At 40.6% G+C, this 20,050-nt stretch overlaps 1 protein-coding gene across 2 annotated transcripts in view; it reads left to right on the top strand.

The window, feature by feature from the left end:
* Positions 1-20,050, top strand: part of GPAM (glycerol-3-phosphate acyltransferase, mitochondrial) — a 58,586-nt gene extending 38,536 nt beyond the window's left edge. For both annotated transcript variants that reach the window (XM_016159761.2, XM_016159762.2), the window contains exons 9-21: positions 1,860-1,959; positions 2,266-2,478; positions 4,502-4,615; positions 5,725-5,810; positions 6,523-6,638; positions 8,534-8,604; positions 9,437-9,701; positions 10,279-10,421; positions 11,631-11,708; positions 12,355-12,495; positions 13,873-14,062; positions 15,428-15,486; positions 16,181-20,050. In XM_016159761.2, coding sequence (XP_016015247.1) covers positions 1,860-1,959; positions 2,266-2,478; positions 4,502-4,615; positions 5,725-5,810; positions 6,523-6,638; positions 8,534-8,604; positions 9,437-9,701; positions 10,279-10,421; positions 11,631-11,708; positions 12,355-12,495; positions 13,873-14,062; positions 15,428-15,486; positions 16,181-16,297 — 1,693 coding nt within the window. In that variant the 3' untranslated portion in view covers positions 16,298-20,050. The remainder of the gene's footprint in view (positions 1-1,859; positions 1,960-2,265; positions 2,479-4,501; positions 4,616-5,724; positions 5,811-6,522; positions 6,639-8,533; positions 8,605-9,436; positions 9,702-10,278; positions 10,422-11,630; positions 11,709-12,354; positions 12,496-13,872; positions 14,063-15,427; positions 15,487-16,180) is intronic.

Here is a 20,050-nt window from a genome sequence, read left to right as displayed (position 1 = left end):
ATAGATTCGAAAAGTGTCTAGTGAGTTCGGTTTGCAAGATCAAATCGTATTCCAGATGTAGGACTCAACGGAAGGGGAGAGGAGGGAGGAAGACTCCCAGGTGTTTGCCACTGGGAGGGTGGGTAGATAGTGCAGCTGATCACCAAGGAGGTACTGGTGAGGAACAGGTTTAGTTGGTTAGGGAAATTGCAGTTTCAAACTTTAAGGCATGAAGCATCTCTAAGGCTGGCTCTCTGAGTAGGAGAGAGTAAGAGGAGGGTGAATTTAGAGAGTGACTAAGAGAAGCGGGCCAGCAGGCTGGGCAGGTAAGGCCTCTCAAAATGGCAGCTATCTTCGCGTGCCCTGAAATCTGATCCTCAGCCTCACAGTCTAAGGAGCGCCTTCCTTATCACTTGGCTCAGAGTTCTGTGGCTGACTAGACTACTGTGAATGACTGAAGGGAAGCCATTCATTCATGCATTCAGCTGATGCTTACTCAGCTGTGCTGTCGACAGGAGTGAGCAAGATACATAGACTTTGCCTTCAAATAGCTCATAATCTGATGGGACCCAGAGACAACTCGCTGTAATACAGTATGATATGACCCGACAGGGTATATGTGCTTTTCCAGGTCCTAGAATATCTATGTTTACTCGGCTGGGCACTTCTTCCCAGTGTCTGCTGGCAAGCTGAGTTAGAAAGTAATCAGAATGTTGCTGGTAGGCATAGCCTTAGAGCAAAGTCTAGGCTCCAGAGAAGCCTTGCCCCATAATGGTTTGCCTCTTTTGTAATCAGAATAACTCATGTTCTTATTCCCTCCAGCTTCTCAACGTGGATCTCTCGGAAGTGCTCGATAAACTGATAATTTCTCGTAACCCAGTTGTCCTCTTCATGAGTATATGCTAGTCATTGCTTAGCTTCATCAGTCCTTCAGACATGACAGATTATAGACAATCCGGTTTGTTTACTTGCAGCTTCCTTTTGTTGCACGCCAGTCTGCACATTCACAAACCGCTTTTCAGGGTGGGTTATCTTTGTGGGTGGTTCATCTCATTCGTTACGAACTTATCTACAGAGGTTCACTCTCAACGAGTGATGATGTTAAGCTCGGGAGACATCTTATCGTTGTCTGTTTATACTGAGTATAGAAGATACTGAAAATATATATTGATGTTTCTATTTATATTAGTATCGTTCTATTTCAAAAGAGTAGGAGGAACATCTGAGTTTGGAAAGGTTGACTTAAGTATTAGAAAATTACACATTCACATCAAAATCCACCAGTGCTGTGGGAGAGACCTGGGGTTGTGAGAATGGTTTTATTCCTATGTGTGGGTACATGAGGCAAATTCTTGTTTGAGGATTTGGAAAGATGGTTATGCTTGGTTTCAGTCTGGTAAAAGTATCCTTGTCTCAAAGACACTCTCTGAGCAATACTTATTTGAGAAAATTTCTCCAAAGTAGCTTTTGTAACATCACATTCATTTTGTACTATATGTGCCACAGGCAAATTTCGGGATATCTAACAGTCAGTATCTTGAGATCATCCTGGGCCGGGTTTTAAAATTTAGCAGTATTACATACATCTCAAAGTCTATAGCATCACCTTTGCAGCATAAGATAGCATAGGGACTTTTTTGGAACAGATGTAATAGAGCTTTGGAATACGAGGTGATGCTCTAAAGGCTCATGAAGACTGTAAATGACTGAAACATGTCAATAATATGGAACATGGGAAAATGTCCACAGTCTCACTGTCAGCAGCTCTAACAACACGTGTGCTTTTTATTCCTATGGCAAATGTTTTGAATTAACTTGGAATATAAGTATTCTTTTTACACTTTTCTTTATAAATAATTAACGCATTCCTGAATTTATAGTACCTTGATCCATAAGCTGGGGGGCTTTTTCATACGACGGAGGCTAGATGAGACGCCAGATGGACGGAAGGACATTCTCTACAGAGCTCTGCTCAATGGGGTATGTGTCATCTCTCATTACCCTTAAAGTCGCTATGGCACTTATTACAGCAGAAGAAAAAAGAGACTTGATTGAGATTTAAAAAAAAACAACGAAACTGTTGTCTGAGTAATTATAGCTTGGGTATGGGTCTGATGATGATTTTTTGTTCTCACCAAAATAAAGCTGTCTTATTATTTATGTGAATATAATATTTTGCCATAGGTTTTGGGATTTTTTTTTTAATTTTATGATTATTTTTTAAGATTTAACTTTGCTGAGTTGGGTAGTCTCGAATTCACATTTTACTTTCTCTTCGTATCCCAGCATATAGTGGAACTACTTCGACAGCAGCAGTTCTTGGAGATTTTTCTGGAAGGCACACGGTCTAGGAGTGGAAAAACCGCCTATGCTCGTGCAGGACTTTTGTCAGTTGTGGTAGATACTCTGTCTTCTAATACCATCCCAGACATCTTGATAATACCTGTCGGAATCTCCTATGACCGTATTATTGAAGGCCACTACAATGGCGAACAGCTGGTAAGAGCGCTGCCCGCCCAAGGTCGTCATCGCTTTCAAGTCTTGGCCTTTAGATAAGTGCTTTTAGAATTAATTAGGAATTTTTTTTTAACTCAAATTTTTCTTTATTTTTCAATTACAGTTGACATTCAATATTATTTTATTTTAGTTTCAGTGTATAGCATCGTGGTTAGACATTTATGTAATTTACGAAGTGATCCACCACCACCCCCCGCCCCCCACCGATAAGTCTAGTACCCACCTGGAACCATACATAGTTATTACAATATTATTGACTATATAATGAAGGATATTTTTTAGTACTCTCTAATTTTAAAGCATTGTAGGAAGCATAATAGGGTGGCGTGGTGAGTAGCTGTCATCTCTTACCTGGCCTGATTGGTAGTGCTAATGTGGTACTTACCTACACCTATAGGAAGTGACATGATTAGATTTATCAGCGCCAGCCTTGGTCATGGGATTGGGAAATGAAAAAAACACTAGACACTGAGGTGCCATCTCAACCACGAAGAGGCGGGGCCGGTGAGGTTTATGTGGTTTGTTCTCTCCAGGGCTTACTATTTACATGCAGATTTTAAGTTAAGCCTGAGGAACTGGTAGAATCATGCTGACAGAGCAACTATAAGTGAATTTGAGAAATGGCAATAATGTTTCTTATCAACCTTTCATTGAAGTAAGTACGATAGTTATAGAAGAATGCACAAATCATAGGCATGTAGCTTGACTTATCGCAAGGCGAGAACACCCATGTGACCAGCACCCAGTGCAAGGAGCTATATCGTCAGGACCCTAGGAACTCCCTGTATGCCCCTCTTATCACTGTTGCCTCAAGGGTATATCTTGACTTCTTACAGAATAGTTTTGCCTGTTTTTGAACTCTACAGGAATGATATTATGTAGTTTGTGGTCTTTTTGCTTCTGATTTCCTTTGATCAATCAGGTGTTTGTGAGATGCATCCATGTTGTTGTATTTAGTTAAAATCTGTTCATTCTCATAGCTGCATAGTATTCCAATATATGAAAATACCACAATGTATTCTAATGTCGAAAAACAGTTTGGTTTCTCATTTTTGACTATGGTCATTCTTGTACATTTCTCTTGATGACCACATGTGTGCATTCTGTTGGGTATGGACCCTAGGAGTGCGATTGTTGGGTCAGCTTTAATAAATACTGTCAGTCTTCCAAAATGCTTTTCCCACCTTGCCATTCCCGCCGGCATTGTGAGAGTTCCAGGAGAATTTAATTTTGTTCTTATTTAGTATGGAAGTCTTGGGCAAGGTACTTATTTCAAGCGTACCGCCCAAAACATGTCAGAAGCTCAAGGACACTTGATAATTGGAGACTTTAAAAGTTAAGCGATAGACCTGGAATATTATCTGTATCTCTTATGAGACTTCTCCTTATATCTGTTCTGAATGCGGACTCCAGTCACCCTGACTATCTCACGAGATCACATCTGAGCCCTGTGTCCATCATATGCCATTATTGTGCCTTTATGTATATTAAATATTCAGTAAGTGCTTACTAAATGAATAATCAGCTTAAAAGCTGCTGTGGGTTAGGATTTGACATTCAATTGCTTAATGTTAGATATTTGTATTCTGGTGGTCATTAGACTTCAGATTAGTGGTCTCTTGGACATCTTATTTTTATCTGAGAACTGCAAAACAGTTTTTCAGCCTGTGGTATCATTTTTATACTTTATTAATTTACATCTGTATTTTCGTGAATGGATTAGTAAATAAATTCAGGTTAAATGTTTTGTTTTTCATTGACCAAATTAACGCTCTTTGATGACATGATTTGATCTTTTAGAATCTTTGAAAGCCAACATCTTCTGAGAGATGTCAGTCTATGAACACTTTCTTTCTTCCTTCATTGTTGTCTTTTTCAAAACAAACCTCTAGTTTCCTTACAAAACAAAAACGGACAAAAAAACTTTATTCTTTGGATAACAGAATGTTTGCATATGTGTTCGCTTTATTTCTTACCATGTTGTTCTTTCAAATTTGTAATTTAGGGAAAACCTAAGAAGAATGAGAGCATTTGGAGTGTGGCTAGAGGTGTTGTCAGAATGTTACGAAAAAACTATGGGTGTGTCAGAGTGGATTTTGCACAGCCATTTTCCTTAAAGGTGAGTGGCTATTGGAATGCTTATTAAAGCATTGGCATAGCTCAGATCTGGGCTCTTGCCTTGTTTCTATCCCCTCCTCTCGTGTCTTGGAGCCTCACTTTCTTCTCTTGTTAAATGAGGAGGACTGTGTCAAGAATGGCATTTCTAATTTTTTTTTTTTTTTTTTTTACCAAAGTATGCCTGTTGAAAAAGACAGTAAATGACTATATTTGGGAGATATCAGGTTCAACATTTATTGCTATTTAAAAAAAAATTCATGAGAATTTTGCATGTTGCTTTATGCTATATATTTATATATATTTAAAAATTGCCTTTAGGGGAAATTTTTCAAAACACGACCCCTCAGAGCTGGGTAAAACTGACAATCCAGGATGTTGCTCTGTCCTAATGAGTGGAATCCAGGACCTAATATTCCAAGGGATGGCACCACCCTCATGTGGCGGGTCCCTGAGTTCCTGGCAGTTTTAAATTCCCAAGAGTTTTGAATCAGTAAAGGAGAAAACGAAGAATGGGTCAGGGAGTCAGGAACCTGGGAAGAAGGAACAGAGGTCCTGCCCCTCCTCCTGCTCCACTTCGCGGCTTTACTTTAGAAGATTCTAACAGGTGTGTTAGATGCTTTCTGGTCTTTAGTGCTTTCGTGGAAGCTTGTCATTTCTTACGCTTAAAACCAACGACAACAACAATGAAAAAAAAAACACAACTATTGCTTTGAGATTGAGGTTATTTTGAATCTTAGGTGACCCTTAGGGTACCAGATTTCTTTTAAAAATAATGGTTGCATCTGTTATCACTAATAATAATATTGGGAATGTTAAATAATTTCTTGAAGATGTGAGAAAAGGTAAATATTTTTCTTTAATTTTTAAATAATTTTGCTTAAGCATCATCCTGTTTTTCAAACTTTCAGTTCTTAGATTTCGTGCTTGACAATATTCTACGAGTCACTCTGGACTTCTGATTAGGATGTGGGAAGTATTTCTCATCTTCCTTAGCATGGCTCCTTTTATAAAACAACTCCCTTTTACTTTTTGAAGATCAAGTGTATTGTATATATGTTTAGGTAAGTGAGACAATGGGAGTAAATGACTGTTTTATTTTTTTTTCCCAAGGAATATTTAGAAAGCCAAAGTCAGAAAGCTGTCTCCACTGCACTTTCGCTGGAGCAAGCATTGTTGCCAGCCATACTTCCTTCAAGGTAAATTTGTGGAAATTTTTTATACTAGCTAGAGTATCAAATACCTGTTATTTCTTATATTGCATAGATAAGTAGGTTCACTTTAATAAGAATGTGTCTTTTCTTGCTTTCACTTTCTTACTTGAGTAATTTTTCTCTTGGCCTTATAATGGATATTGAAGTGATGTGTTTTCATAATTTCGGAGGTTTTTGATTATTTGCATTATAAAATTTATTTGATTTTGTGAATCAAGTAGGAGTTATTTGATTTACACTTTTGAGTGAACTGTGAACTGAGCTCATTATGATAGGTTATGCATATTGTACATAAATGTATAAAGAGTTTTTCTTGTGAACTTTTTAGAATTTAAATGGAATTGTAACTTAGAGAAATTGACTATTAAGCTCTTTAATGTGATCAAGTGTCAAGATTTTATAAATGTTTTAACATGAGGTATCTTGCTTTTTTTTTTTTTTTTTGGCCAGTGTGTTTGGAACTGATGTAACAGTAGACTATTTAGTTATAACTAAATAACATGTTTTGGCCAGGAGAGTGTATTAAACATAAGAAAGTATATTATGGAGGAAAACAACAATCTCTCTGTGGTTTAAATTTAGAATACATAGTAATTTAAAGTATCTAATACATTTATACCTTAGGCCCATACAGTTTGCTTTGTAAAAGAGTGGGGTTGTAGAAGTCTAATTTAAAAAAAAAATAAAAACTTTTCAGACCCAATGATGCTGCTGATGAAGGTACAGACACATCCACTAATGAGTCCAGAAATGTAACAAATGAATCCTTCCGGAGGAGATTGATCGCGAATCTGGGCGAGCACATTCTCTTCAGTAAGTAGAATAGTTCTGCAATTCAGAGTCAGCGCACTGCAGTGCAAACCACACAAGTTTTGGAATCTGCTGTAGTTTGGTTCCACTTCTCATTCTATTACCGAATGTATAGGTGGTGCTAGGTAAGTTATTAGCAAAAAAATGAGGCTGAGCAAAACATCTCACCCAGTGCCTGATGATTAGTAGATGCTCATGCGATAGTTCTTATGCTTTAAATAAATAATATTGCCACGGTGATTTGTTGCCTCCCGCTGATGAATTTGTTTCCTTGAGCTAACTTGTAGTAAAGCATCTAGGTTTATAGTCGCATGCCCTTTTCTCCTCTGACCCCATGACCATTTTTACTCAGCAAATATGGAACAGCCGTTATATGTAAAACTTTGTGCTAGCTGACGGGGCATTCAAATGGAGTAATTAATGGTTCTATGCTTCAAAGGCTTCTGCTCTTAGAGGGATAGTTGTGTGGACATAATTTGGCGGGAGTGACTCAGGACAGAGTGAGGTGAGTGCAGAATTAGACTTCCTTAAGTTCCAAACTGCAGTGTTGTGTCATGTTGTAGAGGCCACTTTATAATCTCATGGCCGCAGCGTGGTGCCTCAGTGCACAGCCTGGTGGGGTCACCTCGTCTTTCTCCCTGTGCCCCGTTCCCATCTGGTCAGAGTTGGCTCTTCCTGCTGACAGTGACGTGGAGCCTTCCTCACCTTCTCTCGCCCCTTCCACTCCGGCCGCTCCTACTCCTGCTTCACTCTGGGCCAGAACATTCTTTCTTCAGCACATCTGGTTGTGTCTCTCGCCCATGCTTCGATTCTGAATGCTAAAAATAATACATCCTTAATGTCGAAAAGTTGGAAACTAAAGATAAAACCCACTACCCAAGTAATCAGGGATGTTGCTGTCTAGTCTCTAGAAATATTTTTTTGCAGTTTTGTATTGTGCTATTTTCCCTTTGTAACAAATATTCATGTTTTTAAAAAACACTTTATAAATTTTCTTTTTAATGGCTATAAACATGGTACTGGTTACTATTTTGTTTTTCAAAGACTGAAGACAACATCAATTGTGAGTGAAGTATTCATGAATTCATTATTATCTCAGAAAACTCACAAATGGTGCTTTTATTTCAGATGTTCCTTAGACAGTCCCATATTTGATTTATATGATTATAGTTTTCTGCAAACTCAGACTATTGGGTTATGGATTACAGTCATTCGCAAATGTATTGCTGTCCCCTTACTTCCTACCTCTGACCTACCTCTGAGTTAGGTTGAAAGAGGAAATGAAAATATATGGAGTGCCATTACTACGGATCCTGTGGCAGGCCAATCCATTTCATTCCCACACAGCCCAATGAACTAGGTGGTATTCTCATTTTTCTAGCGAGGAAGCTGAGGCTTGGGAGTCTAAGTAATTTCCTCCAAGTCATGAAATTAGTGTACAAGTTAGGTTCTGAGCCCAGATTTTTGGACTTCAGGTCTATTCCCTCCCGCCCCCTGTACCTTTGTTTTAACATGGCGGTGAGTAGCTGCCGGAGTTGCAGAGAACTGCAGGTATCATAGGCTGCAGCCAGGAATAGGGCAAGGAACACAATGGGATACCCTGTGGAGCTCATAGAACGGCTCATACCTTGGGTCTTGGTATTTCCATAAAAGTGTCTCTTGGTCATTCAGTAACTAAACTCCGTTGTCCTGGATTGACGGTGGACCTATCTTAGACTGAATTCTGCTCTATGATGAATAGTGATCTCTAATGAGGTTCCAGTAGCCCAGAACATGGTATAATGTTGCAATTTCCCTTTGGTAAATCAGTTATGGGAAATGTGGTAGAGGACTTTTACAGTTTTGAATACTCCTGTTTAAGATTCAGGTGCAACTAAAGCTTTGTGTTTGCCTTTCAGCTGCTAGCAAGTCCTGTGCCATTATGTCCACACACATCGTGGCCTGCCTGCTCCTCTACAGACACAGGCAGGTACGTCTGCAGTGCCACCTGGACTTAAGTGGTGAGCATGAGACTGCTCTGTCAGCTGTTCAGACACTTATTCACCGATAGATCTGGCCCACTCCTGGCTAGTACCGTGAGGTAGACAGTAATCTAAACTTAGGACCCTGCCCATAGGAGCTTTCAAACCCGATAGAGGAAGAAATCTACATGGGAGGGGGCGGAAACCAACAACTCAGACTGCCTAACATATATAATAGTAAGATATTCTTTGAGTTAATATAGTTAACTTAAATAGACGTATTTCATTGGCATGCAGTAAGTACTCTGATAGCTAGTGGTTTCCGAGCTATTTGATTTGCATTTAGAATCCACGTTCCACCCTCCCACTCCTCTAAGTGCCGTGATGGGAGAGGCTTGTCTGTCTCACAGTCACATCCTCAACCCCAGACGCGGTGCCAGTATGTAGAGAGGCACCAAAGGAATATTTGTCAGGTAAATTTTTAATATGAGGGAAATTCTTGCTAAAAGTGAACACTTCTTACTTTCAGATGGTGCTTTCTTCTCTTTGTGATCTTATGTGCTCGTGTCATGTGTTGTGGCTAGAATGTTCTCTGGACGTGGAATATCAGTATCTTGACGTTCCTGGAGGAACCAGCTTTTTAGCCAGTTTTTTATTTTTTTACTTTCTTTGCATTGGCGTTCTGGCCCTTTTCCTCCATGTGCTAACAGGAAGCTGCAGGAAAGCCAGGGCAAAAAAAACCAAAAAAACAAAACAAAACAAAAAAAACAACAAAACCATGGAATGGCCTTGTGGAAGTAGGTTTTCCATGGTCTTGAGACAATTCCTGTCTTTCTCTAGGGAATCGATCTCTCCACATTGGTGGAGGACTTCTTTGTGATGAAGGAGGAAGTCCTGGCTCGTGATTTTGACCTGGGGTTCTCGGGAAATTCGGAAGATGTCGTCATGCATGCCATACAGCTGCTGGGAAATTGCGTCACAATCACCCATACCAGCAGGAATGATGAATTTTTTATTACTCCCAGCACAACTGTCCCGTCAGTCTTTGAACTTAACTTCTATAGCAACGGGGTACTTCAGGTCTTCATCATGGAGGCCATCATAGGTATGTTGGTTCCTGAACTATTTTGATAGAAAATAAAAGGGCCTAAGATACTTAGTGGTGTCTACTTCAGTTGGATGATAGCACCTTGTTTACAAGAACATTGCTATGTTTATAGTTTTCAAATAAAAATATAATCTATTGTATCACTGTTTATAGCTTCTTTTTACATCTATTATTCAACAAGTAGTTACTGAACTATGGTATGCACAGTATTATGTTTATGACTATGGAGGAGAGGTAAGCTGTCTTGCTGTCCAAGAGAGCTGAAGATCTAAGGGAGATGAGACATACACCTGGTGGTGAAGTGAGTTGAGGGCTCATTTGTGATCAAGAGAGAACAGAGAGAAGAAGAGCAGAGGGGCCTGAAGCCCCTGAGGAAGGTGTCTGTTGGAGTTGAGATCACATGGACTCATGAGAAGTGAATTATGAGAGGATTTACTTGAATTTCTCCAATAAATGCAGACAATGCTTTTTAATGTATTAACAGTCTATTAAGGTAATCCAAATGATCTGAGCCAGTTGAAGTTGTTCTTGGGGCTCTAAGGCTTCCAGCTTCATTGATGTTTTTATTCCTCAGCCTGCAGCCTGCACGCAGTTCTGAACAAGAGGGGTGCAGGAGGGCCTGCTGGCACGTCCCCCGGTTTGGTCAGCCAGGAGCAGCTGGTGCAGAAGGCCACCAGCCTGTGCTATCTACTCTCCAACGAAGGCACCATCTCTCTCGTAAGTAACCTTTCTTTAGCGGTACCTCTTCTCTTTTCCTCCAGCATTTTTATGACAACATAAACCACCTTTGGTTTTTTCTTAGAGAATTTTTTGTCCAGTTTTGAAGTTTTACATTCTACCCCTGGGTTTCAATGACCCCCAAACCAATACGTTGTTTACTATCTGGGGTTGCCCTCAGGGTGACTGCTCTAGTGAACCCTTTATGCAGCCGAGAGGCATGATAGGACGTTTGCTCAAAGTTCTCCATCAGTCAGTGCCAAGGTTACTGAACTCTCATTGTGCATAAGGAACTGGGTCAGAGGTTTGTGAGTAATTAACATGCCCAGTCGTGGATGGTAGAACCACAGAAGGGAAGAGTCAGAAATAATCTTCAAAATCATCTGCTTAACTCTCTCACTTTACAAATGGGGAAAACTAAGGCCCAGCAGTACTAATGAGCATTTATGTTATATTCAATCACTTACAGACATTTAAAATGAGGTATACATATTAAGCAGTAGAGACATTTTTTTTCCCTCAAAATCATTGACAAATAGGATTCATATTTATTTCCAGTCTAGTATTCTCTCCCACTTATGTGAATGTGTTCCGGGACATTTATGAGTACGTTTATTATGAGTACAGCCCTTCTCCACGTTCTTTGTATACGGTGTACTGGTGGCTCTGTTGGGGGGGGTCTGTTTTGCATGAACCTTGGGATTCAGAGTGGGAGGGGGCAGGGTAGATAAGGCTCCCAAGAATGCCCTTATCCTTTTCCTGGGCCTTTTTTGAGTTATTTAAATATTGTGTTTCCTCATCCACTACCTTTGTGTACAATATTTACTGTACACTAGCTTTCGCAGAGAAATTGTCCAATAAAGAAGCAGCAGCAGGTAGTAGGGCCTGGCAAGCAGCCCTTCTGAGAGTTTGTTCTGCTGAGGGGAGACCGAGCTCAGGAGGACCCTTTGCAGGTGGTACTGCACTGGGTTCCTGCCAGTCAGGCGAACGAGGTCTCTTCCTTGGCTTTGCCTATGATCATGCACATTTATCAGTCAAGATGGTGTGCATTAGAAATCTTAGGATGTGCCCAGTGGAGTGAGGTGGGTGATATCATGGAGATATCTGCTATCTATCTGGTGGCTACCTTGTGCAGTATTTTTGTTTTTGTTTTTTGTTTTTTGTTTTTTAAGTATAGGACAGTGACAGTTAAATGTCTTTTCTTTTCAGCCGTGCCAGACATTTTCCCAAAATTGCCATGAAACAGTAGGAAGGTTTATCCAGTATGGCATTCTTATAGTGGCAGAGGTAAGAGGAATAGCTTTCCTGTATTTGTCTTTATTTAGTTTCTTGCTCTTCATTTCCTTATCTTTTCTACTAATTATTTTAACCAATATTATGACCAATTATTTTAACCAATAATCACATATAGAGTCAAGTTCAGGTGAAGATATTCAGTCAAGTCCAGATGGGGGGAAGCGAAAAATCAGAATGGGGAGAGTAAATGCCTTTTGGGATTGTTTATTATTTTGGTTCCTTCTGTGTAACTGGTATTCTCTAAAATGTCTTAATTCCATGGCATCCGGAAGTTGGCATTCTAAGATGAGGTGTTTTACCTCTCTTTGTGCTTGTAGCTTACACATACATATTTTTCTCTTGAGTTTTTGTTTTAATTTTGATATAGAAGGTATGGCCTGGGAAAGTAGATAGCAATTTAGCAGAGGTGAAGACATTTTTATTTAATCTGTCTGGTAACTTTCCCTCTGCTCTTTCTTTCCTCCTCTACTGTCTTCTGTGTGATTTTGAGTTTGGAAAAGGGAGTGGATTGATGCTCTTAAAGGCTAGAGAAGAGTAGGGAAGGGAATGAGTGACAACCGCTTTGGCCGGGATCTAGCCGACAGGTGTTTGTATGCCTGTGCATATTCGTTTATTGTTGGTCATCTCCTTGGCACAGCAAGATGATCAGGAAGATATTAGTCCTGGTCTTGCCGAGCAGCAATGGGACAAGAAGCTTCCTGAACCTTTGTCTTGGAGAAGTGACGAAGAAGATGAAGACAGTGATTTTGGTGAGGAGCAGCGAGATTGCTACCTGAAGGTACTTTGCTGAAGAATTCTGGTGGATGTTACAGTGATGAGTTGAGATTTAAGTTGCTGCTTGTTAATGAGATTCTGATAAACTGGGACTCTGGTGACTTATTCGTATCTAAAGCACTCACAAACCAGCTGTGGTCCTTTCGACCTAGTAAATAAAGATGCTCAAGCTGTTTGAGTTGAATTAATACCTTAATTGTTCAGTTTGAGTATAAGTTAATGGGAAAAGAAACAAGAATCTAAAAATTCAGGAAGGCGAATGTTCTGGATGATACTTTCATGTCCCCCTCATCAGAATGCACAGGTGCAAACCTGTTTACCCACACCTGCACTCACACCTGAAGGGGCAGTGTTTTTGTTCAGTCATTGCCAAAACGAGGCAACACCGTACTGGATATGGTAGAGAAATTAATATTCAGCTGTAATTAGCCTGATTGCCCTTTTTGATTCATTCTCAGTCTTGCCATCTCTCCAAAAATTTCATACATTGAGAGCTCTTCGCCTTCAAACAAATTCTAGCGCAAGAGAAAATTTGGATTTTTAAAAGTTTGTCCCTGATTTAGAAAAATCAATTTTGTCTAATTTATAATTTTAAAAATTAACAATAATGACCCATCTTTTTTGAACACTTTAAGTGGATTACTTTCTCTGCAGCGGGATAACCACCCTAGTTTACCCCACACACACACACACACACACACACACACACAGTCAGGAGGTATAGCTTCTAGAGGTATCCAGATGACATTTATTTTTTTCCTTTTTGGGCATTATTAGTTTTGAGATGGGGCAGTGATTTTGCTTCCTCACTCCAGAGGGGCGTATCTGAAGATGCATGTGTCGAGTGGGTACAGCGAGAGTCCCCCACCCCAAATCACCAGTCACCACCGCCATCACTCCCGATTCTGCCAGACTGTGGGCATGAGGACATGTGGGGGTGGCAGGAAGTGGGGACTCGAAATGACTGAGATGATCCTCGTGGTCTTGCCATGTGCACAGGTGACCTTTTTGCACACTTGGCCGCTGTCTGCCAGGCTTCAAACCCGGGAGGGCCTAGCCTCGGGACCAGCTTTCTTCAGTGATGACGATATGTCATAATTATGCCATTCGAGTATGACATTTTCTTCCTGGCAGCTGCTCAATGAACGAGAATCTCAAATACCGTCAACGTCCATGATTACAGTAGAGAATGCATTTCCCCAAACCAGCATTCGTTTCCAGCAGAGGTTTTGTGCACGTGGCACAGTAGGCCGCTCCTGTGAGTGCCCGTGAGAGGGCACCTCCTCAGGCTGCTGGCTCTGCGAGGAGGTCCCTCCGTCAGCGTGTCTTGCTTCCACCTCTCCCTCCTCTGAGACCTGACCTCTCGCTCTCGCACTCCCAGGTGAGCCAGTCCAAGGAACACCAGCAGTTCATCACCTTCTTGCAGAGGCTCCTGGGGCCTTTGCTGGAGGCCTATAGCTCCGCGGCCATCTTCATTCACAACTTCAGCGGGCCTGTGCCGGAGCCGGAATACCTGCAAAAGCTGCACAAATACCTGCTGACCAGGACAGAAAGAAACATTGCGGTGTACGGTACGCGTGTCACTAGTTTGGCTTCTTTTGAAAGCTATGACTTTTTGGATTACTGGGATCTGTTAATTATAGAAAATTGGGGAGGGGGGATTGCAAAATTATTCTGATCACCTCTCACCAGTAATCCATAGGTTACTACCGTTATCTATTCGGGGATGTCATATAAATTGAGTGAGATACTTAACTACTCTTATATCTGGCATTTTTCACGTACCATGATTTGCGAGGTTCGTATGTGTTGTTACGTGTAGTTGTTTGTTTATTCTTGTTGCTTTGTAGTCGTTCATTGTATAAATATTTAACACATCTTATTTGTTCATTCTGTTGTTGATGGATGTTTGGGTTGTTTGCAGTTCGGAGTTACTGTGAATAGTGCTGCCACGGACATGTTTGGATATGCCTTTGCGTGAATGTGTGTCCTCAGTAAGTTGGGTGTGGATCTCAGGATAGACCTGCCTAGTCCCAGGGTGTGGATGTTCAGGGCCTGCCAAGTGGTTCCGAAGCGGTGTATCAGTTTGCACTCTCACCAGCAGTGTCTGTTTTAGTTGCTCCGCATCCTGGCCAGCACTCGGTATTGTCTGTTACGGAACAGTGTGATTGGGATGGGAACAGCATCTTATACAGCCAGGCTTTAGAACTGAAACCGCTTTGAATCAGTAATTTTTAGAGACAGAAGAGATCTAGAGATAATCTATCTCTAGAGATACATAGAGATCTGATCTGGATCAATGTCTAGAGATAGGGCCACCTCACTTTAAAGATGAGGAAACTATCCCAGGTCACATAGCTAGTTATTGGACAGACCTGGGTTTGGAACTCTTCTGACCTCTAGACTTGTGCTCTCTCTGGTTCCACTGCTGCAGGAGTCATCTGTGCATCACTGTGCAGTTTAAAAGAATTTCTGCTCTCTCTCATTTGATCTTTAGATGTTTTAGGTATTTCTCCTTCCCTTCCTAATTTTCCTTCCTCCCTCTCTCCCTCTTTCCCTCCCTCTCTCCTTTCCTTTCCTTTCCTTTCCTTCCTTCCTTCCTTCCTTCCTTCCTTCCTTCCTTCCTTCCTTCCTTCCTTCCTTCCTTCCTTTCTTCACTTTCTCCCTCCTTCCTTCCCTCCCTCCTTTCTTCTTTTCCTCTCTCCCTCCCTCCCTCTCTCCCTCTTTCTCTGTCTCTATCTCTGTCTCTTTAAAAGATGACAAAGTAGGTTTAAAGAAACAGCCAATTATTTGAGGTTACCGGTAGCAGAAATGGAGCTTGACTGTGGTCTGCTGTCTGGCTCTAATCCTCTTCGTAGCCTCCATACTTTCTGATTGTGGATATTGGGGTCTTGCTGGGCCTAAATATGTGACAGGGTCTTATCCTTTCTCTGCAGCTGAAAGTGCCACATACTGTCTTGTGAAGAATGCTGTGAAAATGTTTAAGGATATTGGGGTAAGTGTCCGCCGCTTATGGTATAAAAGCTTGTATTTACTTCTGTTTCTATTTAGATCTAGTGTATTTGAACCACCTCGTGTTGGGGTGGACCCTGAGAAAAGCAGTTTTTGCTGGATTGATTACGAAGGCATTTCTGGGGTTTGGAGAGGAGGGGGATATTGAAGGTGAGGCCCATCAGTACAGATTTATTTGAATGTTCCAGAATTTTCCTAGTTTTCATCTTCGTTCCAAAGTTTTTTGTATATAATAGGTGTCAACGTGTTTCAAGATGGTACTACAATTTGGTAGGGATATTAAGTATGCCATATGATTTTCAGTTATTTTCTTGTTATTTAATGAGTATCGCTCGAAGTAGCCTCAGGTAGTTTTAATTTTATGTATTATGTGGGACATGAGTTCCATGGAGGTACTAGTGGTCTTTGTAAGGAACTATTTGTGACTTTATTCGAATGCAAGTTTTAGAGCATAGTACACTGGTTGAACCCACACCCCCCAAAAAACACCACACCTGCCCCCGTAATCTCCCCACCCCATACTCATACATGCCCACGCGGACGTGTACTTAAAGCTAGGATATGGTTTTATATGCCTTACTGTTTTTTTGGGGACAAGGACGCAGGTCAGGGTTGGTGACAGACATGTCCCCTTTCTTTTTGGTTTGTGTTTAATTTAATCTAAACTTTCTCTCCAGGTTTTCAAAGAGACCAAACAAAAGAGAGTGTCTGTTTTAGAACTCAGCAGCACTTTTCTACCTCAATGCAACCGGCAAAAACTCCTAGAATATATCCTGAGTTTCGTGGTGCTGTAGGTAACGTCGGGGCACCTCTGACAAGTGACGAGCATGGGACGAGTCCCTCGTAGGCTCCAGCCTCCAGCTCGAGAGGTGAAGGTGCCGTTGTGTGGTCAGGCCTGACCTGTCCTGACGTGACCTCCTGGAAGACAAGTGCCTTCTCCCCTCCGTGGATCTGTGCCCATCCCAAACCCGAGATGGCACAGCAGCCTACAGATAACACTTTGGGGGGCTCTCAGCCTCTGCTTGCGATTCCTAATCAATAGATAACAAAAAGAAATCTCAGAAAGTTATTTTTGAGTTTATTAAAGATTTACATTTTAAGTATAACTGTTAAGGACTAATTACTGTGAAGGACACAAAAATGTAGTTGTATTCTAGAGCCGAATCTTGTATAATATACTTAAGCTGTCAGGGAATTCACTGGTATACTTTCTGATTAATGATTAATGCTTCCTTTAAAAATAGTTGAGTCATCCATTTGCCGCTTTTTTTTTTTTTTTCAGTTTTATCTTTTTAGATCGTAGCTGAATTTTAAATGGTAACACCTTTCCTCCCAAAGTGCTTTACAAAAGGATGGGCTAGCATGCTTCACACCCAGGTATCACTGTGCTGTCCTTCGCGGTCAGATTTAGAAAGTGTTTAAAGAGCTACACGAAAACACAATATTCGATTAGGTCAGGAGTAGATTTAATGTGACCCAACAGCTAACACCAGGAAGAAAATTTGCCTGGTAAAATTCAAGGTAAACTTGGTCAGAAGACTGACTTTGACACATGTTGCCCATATAAAAAAAGTGCCATTGAATTTTAAACGACCAGCAAGTATTTTGGAGCAACTTCTGTTTTATGTCTGTACCTCTTCGCACCCCTCAGGTGGCACCTGCCTCTCATAGGTACAGCTGTTTCTTGGAGACCCTCCAACCAGATAGCATCTGTCCTAACTCGATTAGCTTGACCTGATGGACTGTGTTGGCAGACAGTGCTCTGGCTGTAGGCTCTTAACCCAGGACTCACAGGTACTGTATACAGGTTGCGCACTGCACCTAGTCCAGGTGATTGGTACCCGCCTGAGGTGTGCCGTGTACAACCTGTGCAATATGTGTGGTGGCCCCACTGACTGGTAAATGTTCTGAGGCATCTGTGGATATTTAGCTTTGAGGAAAAACCATGGTTCTTTAAAAATTTAATGGGTGATATGCCTAAACCCTGATGCTACGTACTGGCAAATAATTATGAAAACTTGTCTGTTCATGATGGGTAGGTGCCTTTTTGTGAGCAGGGAGCATAGTGTTAGTTAATTGTGGTAATTATGGTGATTTCTTAACGATCATGTAATATTAAAACATTTTCTAAGAGCTCATTGTTCCTTCTCTCCAGGGTATTATGGAATGAGGGATTTTTCCTGATGAATATTGCAATAGTCTTTGAATTTAATATAAAAGTACTGAGAAGTAAATTTGTACTTTCATAAGCTTAGATTTTAAACACTAATCGTATCCCATGAATACTCTGTGTGTGTTGGGAGATGGAAGGCTACTGACTGATATTTCGCGTTGTATGAAACCTCTCATTGGAAACTCATAGACATAGTCCCGTGCTGTTGTGATTGTCCACTCTTCTAAAATTCCCTGTTTAAAATCTATCCTTTCTTAATAGGAACTCACGTCCCCTTCAGCCATTGCCTGATGGGGAGCGGGATCTGCACCTTGTAGCATCCCGTTTTACTGACTAGGGCCAAAAGACTCTGCTTCCTTTGGCTGGAGCTCTGTGCTTGGGGCAACACACAGGGAGGCTTATTTATTTCCTTGGGTATTCCTTATCTAGGCCAGCAAACATATCACTAGTCTCTTTTATACATCCTCTAAATTAAAGATCAAGAATTGCTCAAACTCTCCCTTAGTTATCTGGAACGTCAAGGTTGGGATGAGCTTCCTAGTGGCTGCTGCTGCCTTGCCTATGACTTCTGCGGAGAGCTGCTGCTTTGCCAGCCTGAGCAGAGAACAATGGCTTCCCCGGCTTTATTTTCCCCTTACATTTGGTTTGTTTTCTAGAAATTTAATCAGATGCTTTGGGGATTGCAATGTATGATTCATAAGCTCTCTCGCCACTTAACTCACTGTGAGAATAAATATGCATGCTTTTTTTTTGTAATTAACTGGTGCTTTGAAAACCTTATTTTTAAGGAAGAAAAATCTCAACCAAAGTTATGCTCATCCAGACAAGCTGACCCTTGAGTTAATTCTAGCACAACTCATTCTTCAGCGCCTCTTTACCGAAAACACATACATCATCGCAGTTCGGCTTCCACATAGCACTATTTTGCTTAAAGATTTATTCTCATTGTTTTCCAAAAGCGAATGGCTTCCATGTAAGATCAAACAAACTAGGTGCTTGTAAATAATTTATTACAGTTTACTCTATTGCATTTCTCTAAAGCTGAAATGCATGCCCTCCAGGGAAAGACTGTGAGTCAAGTTAAAAAACAAAAACAGACCAAAAAAAAAAAAAATCCCAATAATAAGCAATAAGAAACTGCACTCTTTCAAAATGAGAATGTCCTAAGTAATTCAGAAGAGGGGAAGAAATTTTTGCTTTCTTAAATTTTAATGAAAACAGAAGGACCTGATATGAAATGTGTAGCATTAGTAATGGAGAAAGCACTGAGTCTTCCTTCTCAGATCTATGACGTCTCTTGAAGTCATGAGGGTGAGTGGAGAAAATTCATGGGGGATTGCAATGAATGTAAGCTCAGATGTGGAATTTCCAGTCACCTGAAGGTGAAGAGCGTTTCCCATTGTTCCCCATGTGATATGAGTGCTCTGTGAGATGTTCACAAGCGTTTCATAGAAAAAAAAGGTCACTGGAAAAGTGAATTTGGACCTGGATCCTCTTTCCTATAAACTACTAAGTGCAGTTTAGCACAGTAGGGACTCAGGACCTGCAGAACTAAGTCTGCCTAACCCAGCATTTCTAAACTTGTGACCCCTGGACCTTTATCTCCTTTAGGTCATCTGTGAACCTCTCACTAGTATCCTGCGGAAAGCGTTTTGGCAAACACTAGGTTAGGTACTTCCTTAAGGGGACAATAACTAACAGATGGCACTGAGTCAGAGTTTTCGAGTATTTTGTACAATCAAATGTTACATTTAATGGATGTATGTTCTCTCCCCTGAGACAATAAGCACAGAAAACAGTAATATAGGTAGTCGGAGCTCTTTCCTTTGATGGAAAGATCAGGCATCAATGATCCTGGGTTTTTCACTGAAAGTAGCAAAATTAACACAGAGATTAAGTGGGATAAATAATGAAGATTTCCATTCAGATCTAGAAGAAAATATCACACAATTGAATGTAGATTTTTATCCACAGATAATTCTAGCGTTTAGAAATGACAGGACCTATCACTGAAGTTTATAAGACTTAATCAGGATGTAAATCTGTTTTTTAAAACACTTTTTATGGAACTTGAGACTTGGCATTTGGCGTTTTAGTTTAATACAAACTAATGATTGAATTTGAAAGAGACTTTTGATTTTATTTCTAAGTATCTAAAGCTCTGAAATGCCTTTATGGAAGGTGTTAAACTATTTGCCTGTTGTACAAAGGAACATTAAATTGTAAAAAGAATTACTATAAAGGACTGTGAAATAACACTGTGTGATTCTGTGAGCAACACATTTGGAAACACTGATTGATTTTTATGCCTGTTAATGTATTGTAAGAAGCACAGAAGTGTAGTTTTGTTTTAATAAACCAAAAAATGAACATA

Source organism: Rousettus aegyptiacus, unplaced genomic scaffold, assembly GCF_014176215.1.
Source record: "Rousettus aegyptiacus isolate mRouAeg1 unplaced genomic scaffold, mRouAeg1.p scaffold_m13_p_6, whole genome shotgun sequence".
Taxonomy (NCBI): domain Eukaryota; kingdom Metazoa; phylum Chordata; class Mammalia; order Chiroptera; family Pteropodidae; genus Rousettus; species Rousettus aegyptiacus.
Note: the sequence above shows the minus strand (reverse complement) of the source record. Positions and strands in the feature narration are given on the sequence as shown.